General features: G+C 42.1%; 1 protein-coding gene across 1 annotated transcript; it reads right to left on the minus strand.

The window, feature by feature from the left end:
- Positions 1-4,936: 4,936 nt before the first annotated feature.
- Positions 4,937-6,607, minus strand: LOC111898053 (heat shock cognate 70 kDa protein). The gene is made up of 2 exons (XM_023893999.2): positions 6,388-6,607; positions 4,937-6,276 (listed from the first exon to the last, which is right to left on the minus strand). Exons 1-2 carry the CDS (start codon positions 6,605-6,607, stop codon positions 4,937-4,939), a joined length of 1,560 nt encoding a protein of 519 aa, XP_023749767.1.
- Positions 6,608-7,425: the final 818 nt, after the last annotated feature.

Consider the following 7,425-nt stretch of genomic DNA (forward strand, 5'->3'; position numbering starts at 1 on the left):
AAGGACCGACAACTACCACGGTCGTTGGACGGGGAAAGGGTCCTGTTGGGGGACAACCAAATGGATCAGGTCGAGTAATCGGGAAGGGGAATGATTCATGGCGAACTGGGCAACCACAACCATTTAAGCACAGTTGGGACCAGTACAAAACAGAAGGATTTATCCGCCAGGAGCGACCACAAAAGGAGTGGGAAGACCTTGAGGACACAGGGTACCGTGGCACCCGGGTACCAAGGTTCGCAAAGATGGAATTCCCGACTTATGATGGAAAAACTAACCCAATGGAGTGGCTACAAAAATGTGAAGATTTCTTTGAAGAACAACAAACACCAGTTGATGCATGGGTCCGACAAGCCACGTTTTCTCTGCAAGGGCGAGCCAGCGGTTGGTATCATAATCTCAGGAGGATGAAGGACAGAATGACGTGGAATGATTTTTCAGAAGAATGCAAAATCCGGTTCGGGCCACCTATGAGCATAAATCCGCTAGGGGAGCTGACCCGCTTACGCCAACTTGGAATTGTGGAAGATTACTGTGAAGGTTTCGAATCCCTTTTGGGTCGGACCACAGGGGTCACACCAGAACAGAGTATTTGGCACTTCTGTGCAGGTTTAACCAATGCAATTCGGTATGAAGTTGAGTACGCGAAACCAAATACCCTATATTTTGCCATGAACCTAGCAAGGCAAATGGAGCTCAAATTGTCAGAAGAGGGCCATGCTAGAGGGCTTGGAGCACCCCCATCGGGAAGTCGACCCCCAAATGCAATCAGAAATCGGGAAGCAACAGGGGCAGCTGCTACAAAAAAAGAACCAAGGAACCCTACTTGGAAGCGTCTCACGACATCTGAAATGGCAGAACGGAGAGCAAAGGGGTTGTGCTTCAACTGCGACGAGATGTTCTCAGTCGGCCACAAGTGTGCCAAATTGTTTTGCATTATGATGGCAGATGAGGACGAAGAAGATCAGACTCAAGTTGAAGTAACACCAGAAATTTCGCTGAGTGCCATACGTGGAGAAAAAACTGACAGAACCTTTCAGGTACGAGCACTTATTGGTTCCGGAACTGCATGGGTGCTTCTTGATAGTGGCAGCACCCACAATTTTATTGCCAGCAGAGCAGCCGACCAGCTTCAGGTCCCGGTGCATCACCGCCCAGGACTTCGTGTCGCACTACCAGATGGAGGGAGAATAGCGAGTACTGGGATACGTCGCAATACACAAATGACGGTTCAAGGCTACGAGTTTTCAGCCGATTTCTTCGCTATTCCACTGGAAGGGTTCGACATGGTATTAGGGATTCATTGGCTGAAACGATTGGGGCGCATCCTATGGGATTTTACAGTTAGGGAGATGGAATTTACTATCGATGGTAGGGCGATTAAATGGCATGGCGAGACACCTGACACGACAACACTTGCTGCTCTTAGTGGTTCTGATGAGAATGAGCCAAACCTCGATAAATTATTGGAGTCCTTTTCGGGTATTTTTGAAAAACCCCAGGGTCTGCCCCTTTCTCGGTCATGTGATCACCAGATCAGGCTTCATTCAGGCACCGAACCAGTTACGGTGCGACCTTACCGATACCCCCATCTCCTAAAGGATGAAATTGAAAAACAGTGTGCAGAGATGTTGCAGAACGGAATAATTCGGCCTAGTCAATCACCTTTTAGTTCTCCTGTTCTCCTGGTCAAAAAGCATGACGGATCGTGGCGTTTCTGTGTTGACTACCGAGAATTAAATGCCAAAACAGTCAAAGACAAGTTCCCTATCCCGGTAGTAGAGGAGCTCCTTGATGAGCTACACGGAGCGATGTTTTTTTCTAAGCTCGACTTAGCCTCCGGGTACCACCAGATCCGCATGTCACCCTTGGATATCGAGAAAACGGCTTTTCGCACTCACCACGGACACTTCGAATTCCTTGTCATGCCGTTCGGGTTGTCAAACGCCCCATCGACATTCCAAAGTTTAATGAATGACGTCTTCCGCCAACAACTGCGCAAGTACGTCTTGTTTTTTTTTTTGATGATATTTTAATCTATAGCCGAACAGGGGAGGAGCACTTTCATCACCTCCAAACAGTTTTCGGCCTGTTACGCGCACACAGACTCTTTCTAAAAAATTCCAAGTGCTCCTTCGGTCGCAAGGAAGTCACATATCTAGGTCACATTATTCACCAGAAAGGGGTTTCGGTCGACCAAAGTAAGATTGCAACAATTCAAGATTGGCCAAAACCTCATAATATCCGAACTCTACGCGGATTCCTCGGCTTGGCGGGCTATTACCGAAAGTTCATTAAAGACTATGGCAACATTGCCGCCCCATTAACTAGCATGCTTAGAAGGAACGGTTTTACATGGAGCAAAGATTCACAGGCAGCATTCACAAACTTGAAACGTGCATTATCAGAATCACCAGTTTTAGCATTGCTTGATTTCTCAAACACTTTTGTTGTCGAGTGTGATGCATCAGGTAGTGGCATCGGCGCAATCCTTCAGCAAAACAACCACCCAATTGCTTTCTTTAGCCGTAAACTTGCAGACCGCCACCACAAACTTCCGGCATACGAGAGAGAACTAATCGGCTTAGCTAAGGCCGTTGCCCATTGGAGACCTACTTGTGGGGCAGACCATTCCTGATCAAAACAGATCATTATAGCTTAAAGTTTTTGCTGGAACAGCGCCTCACAACCTCGCCACAACAACATTGGGTCAGTAAACTTATTGGCTTTGATTTTCAGGTTGAATACCGTGCAGGGGCCCTCAACAAGGCAGCAGACGCCTTATCCAGGCGGGAAGAAGAGATCGGGGTGGGTGAGCTGTTTGCTTTATCAGAAGTCTGCATAGATATTTTTTTCTTCCCTCCAACAAGAGATTGACACTAGTGCGGACCTTCAAGACTTGCGCCAGCAGATTATAGGCGGTACCGAGGCGACCAAGTGGTCAGTCCGAGATGGACTCATTTTTTACAATAAACGAGCATATTTGCAACCAACTTCACCGCTGGTAGAGACAGTTCTATCAGGCATTCATGACTCGGCTCATGAAGGGACTCAGAAAACTATAAAGCGGATTCGTCGAGATTTCTATTGAAAGGGATGGAAAAAGACGGTTCAAGACTATGTTCGTAATTGCGTGGTGTGTCAACGCAATAAATGGGAAACACTACAGCCTGCAGGTCTTTTGCAGCCCTTACCGATCCCTACTATGATCTGGGCTGATATTTCAATGGATTTTGTTGAGGCTCTCCCTAAGGTGTCGGGAAAATCGGCTTTACTCGTTGTCATAGACCGTTTCTCTAAATACACCCATTTTATTCCCCTCGGGCATCCGTACACGGCTGAATCAGTTGCACGAGTGTTTTTTTCGGAAATTTTCCGGCTGCATGGTCTTCCCGAAACCATTGTGTCTGATCGGGATAAAATCTTTCAAAGTGCCTTTTGGAAAGAATTATTTCGTCTCTCTGGAACAAAACTCTCTTTTTCTACAGCCTACCATCCACAAAGTGATGGCCAAACAGAGGTGGTTAATCGCACCATCGAAATGTACTTACGTTGCTTGACAGGGGATAGACCGCGTCGTTGGCTTACATGGATACCTTGGGCGGAGTACTGTTATAATACTTCTTACCACACAGCTCTTAAGGCGACACCTTTCAAACTTGTTTATGGCAGGGATCCACCTAGTTTGCTTAATTATGTGAGAGGTCACTGTAAGGTGGATGCGGTAGACCAAGCCTTGATCGACCGTACGACCTTCCTACAAGAAGCACGCAACCGTCTAGCTGAAGCACAACAACGCATGAAGACAACTTATGATGATCACCATCGCCTTCTGGAGTTTCAGGTGGGTGATTGGGTTTGGCTAAAACTGCAACCTTATTGCCAGATGTCCGTTTCTAAGAATACTTTTAATAACTTGTCTCCTAAGTTTTATGGACCTTTTGGTGTTATTGAAAAAATCGGGTCAGTCGCCTATCGGTTGGCATTACCAGAGGGGTCTCGTATCCATAACGTGTTTCATGTGTCCTTATTGAAGCCACATCACGGGTCCCCACCTGATATGGTTACCGAACTTCCACAGCTCTTGGATGGAAAGACTCTATGTACTCCTGTCAAAGTGTTGCGTATGCGGAATTTGCAAGGCAAACCAGAGTTGTTGGTTCAGTGGGCTCCTGATTCTGTCGAGAGTGCTACTTGGGAAGATCAAGCCACCTTCCAGGAAGCTTATCCAGATTTTGAGCTTGAGGACAAGCTCAATGCGGAGGAGGGGAGTAATGTTATGGTCGCCAATAACAGATATGGCAAAGTTTATCAGAAGCGTAAGAAAGAATCTATGGCAATTGGAGGAGGCTAAAAAGGATTTCATTTTTTTAATGCATGCTATTAATTAGGAGTATTTTAATTCAAGATAATGTCTAGTTTTGAGTTTGATTTTGTTTCCAAAGTCTTGGTGATTTAGGAGATTTGCTTCCTTATTTTTGAGTAATTGTTTTCCCTATTTAAAGGGCAGTCTTTATTGGAATAAAGTATGCTTGAATTTCTTAACAATCAGAGAATAATATCAGTTTACTTGTTTAGGCTTAGTCTCCTGCAGCAGGGGGCTAGGTTACTGGAGATTCACGGCTCCTGTAACTGCAAGTACAAGGCCAGTCACGAGATCCAAATCCCGGGGCATAACATCTCCCAAGTTAAAAGAATAAGTTAGGAACCAAACGTGCAAATTATCCCAAAACTATAGAGACCATTTGTGTAATTTACACAAGATTTTAAATGGAGGAAATCAGTAACTTGATAAATAGCCTGCCACTAAATTTATAGTTTATTCATTTAAATGTAAAGCTAAGTAGAAATCTAGATGTAAATAATATATTTGGAATCCTCGTGAGATCTTGATTGTGATTGAATTAACGAAACCAAGACTTTAAACACTTCATTTTCAGATCTTGGTGATTGTAATCGAGTTTCGCAGACCCGAGGACATTTCCTCTGCGGACACTAAAAGGATACCATTGACATCTATAGTGAAGCACACCTCCAACTCTGAATCCCCATTTGAACCTAGAGTAAGACTTGAAAGGGAGAACTTCCCAAGTAATATATTGTCCTTAACTTTGACGCCCTCACCCTGATAAACCGAAATACGTGCTGTTCTTTGATTCACCTGTGAATAAAATATCTTTTTCACGCTTGTGGGTATGCTTGAATTTCTTGGAATAACAACACTCATGCAATCTTTTTCACCGATTTCAACAATATCAACTGCTATTCCTAGTGAGAGAGGAGTGACATCCAACAACACCATATCTTGTTTCTTCTCTTTTTCAAATCCGCTTAACCTTCCAGCCAATATTGCAGCTCCACATGCAATAGCCTCATCACCATTCATGCTCTTACAAAGTTTTTTCCCATTAAAGAAATCCTCCAACATTCTTTGTACCTTTGGAATCCTACTCGATCCACCAACAAGAACCACCTCATCCACTTCCTCCTTTTGCATTTTCCCATCACTTAAACATCTACCCACTTGTTGAATGCATTTGTCAAAGAAACTTGAATTTAGTTCCTCGAATTTTCCACGACTGATTTTAGTGGAAAATTCGATGCCGTTATATAAGCAATCGATTTCGATTGAAGTTAGTGTTGTTGATGATAAGTCCCTCTTTGCTTTCTCACAAGCAACTTTCAATCTTGCCAAAGCTTTTGGATTTCCACTTATGTCGTCATTGTGTTTTTTCTTGAATTCCTTTATGCAGTGATTAACAAGTGTTACATCAAAATCCTCACCACCTAAATGAGTGTCACCCCCAACAGCTTTCACATCAATACCACCTGTTTTATCGACTTTCAAAAGAGATATATCAAAGGTTCCACCACCCAAATCAAAGACTAATATGTTTTTATCCTTATAATCTGTCATATTGTCGACACCATATGCAATTGCAGCTGCTGTAGGCTCATTTATTAAACGCATAACATTGAATCCGGCTATGATACCTGCTTTCTTTGTTGCTTCTCGTTGGCTGTTGCTAAAATAAGCCGGAACAGTGATCACAACATCCGTAACCTCAGTCCCAAGAAATTCTTCACAAGCCTCTTTCATCTTCTTGAGAACCATGGCTGATAATTCTTCAGGTGCAAATTTCTTCTCCTCACCCTTGAGCTCGACTACAATAGATGGCTTCTCTGAAGGTCCTTTAATGACCTTGAAAGGCCATGACTCCATATCCTTATGCACTTGAGGTTCATCGAACTTGCTCCCAATCAAACGCTTAACATCTGAAAATTTAGAGGATTCCGATCCAATTAGCGTTATGTTGTTCCCACTTCTTTGAGTTTTATAATCCAAATGAAAACATGAAATGAGAAAATATGACTAAAAACACTTGCCATATATAGTGTTAGTTGGGTTCCTAGAGATCTGATTTTTTGCACCCTCTCCTACCAAGACTTCTGTATCATTGAATGCCACCATTGATGGAGTGATCTTGTTTCCTTGTTCATTAGGTATGATCTCCACCCGATTTTTTTTGGGAATCCAGACACCAGCACATGAGTATGTTGTTCCAAGATCAATGCCAATTACTGCTCCTTTACCTCTTTGAGACATTTTTGAACCAGAAATGAAACTGCAAGACTCAAGAAAAATTAAATGAAAAAAGGAATATAACGTTATCTTAGTCTTGAATACGTTTGAGAATCCAGGAAACTTGATTCATTTATATTTCAAATGCATTTATATTCCGAATGAGCCTGACTTTGCAATTAAAGTTTATGACATAATTATCCGGGGATGGAACACATAAAACTAACTTTGGTGAAACCACAAAACTAGTTTATCTAGCCTATAAACTAGATTTTTGATAAGTTATTTCACATAGTTTATTTATAAACTAACTTTTAAGCAAAAAAAACTAATATTTCAGCAAGCGAGTGAACAAGGTGTAAACTTTTATTTGAAAGGAGTATATACTATCTTTATTGAATTGGTTTTATTCCAATCACCATATATAAGCCTCTCCACTAATTCTTTTTTCAATATTTTAACTTTTATTAAATTTGAACTTTATTTCCATATAGTATCTAAATTTATTATGTACGAGCAAATTAATAAACCAATAAGAAAATAATGTGCAGTTGTTTCTTTCGTTTGGCATGGTTTGTCGACAATCAAAATTATAAGAAGTGAAAGTGTGAAACATGTTTTAATCTGTAATAGCAGGTCCCTTTGTTCAATTGTTTTGATTGTATTCTTGGGTTTGCAGTTGTTACACTCATCACGCCTTGTTTTTCTTAGGCTATACCTTTTGCGTTGGAAGTTCATCGTATAGCCTTATAGATAAATAATACATGACATGAGTAGTAGTAGTGACTAAAATATGAGACTTTGAAAGAGAGAGAGAGAGAGAGAGAGAGAGAGAGAGAGAG

Source organism: Lactuca sativa, chromosome 3 (assembly GCF_002870075.4).
Source record: "Lactuca sativa cultivar Salinas chromosome 3, Lsat_Salinas_v11, whole genome shotgun sequence".
NCBI lineage: Eukaryota > Viridiplantae > Streptophyta > Magnoliopsida > Asterales > Asteraceae > Lactuca > Lactuca sativa.

Excerpts from the sequence above, each read along its gene's own strand:
- LOC111898053 (XM_023893999.2), bottom strand. The coding sequence starts at position 6,607 with ATGTCTCAAAGAGGTAAAGGAGCAGTAATTGGCATTGATCTTGGAACA. Across the intron at positions 6,277-6,387 it reads CCCAACTAACACTATATATG|ATGTTAAGCGTTTGATTGGG; the intron begins GCAAGTGTTTTT and ends CTAAATTTTCAG.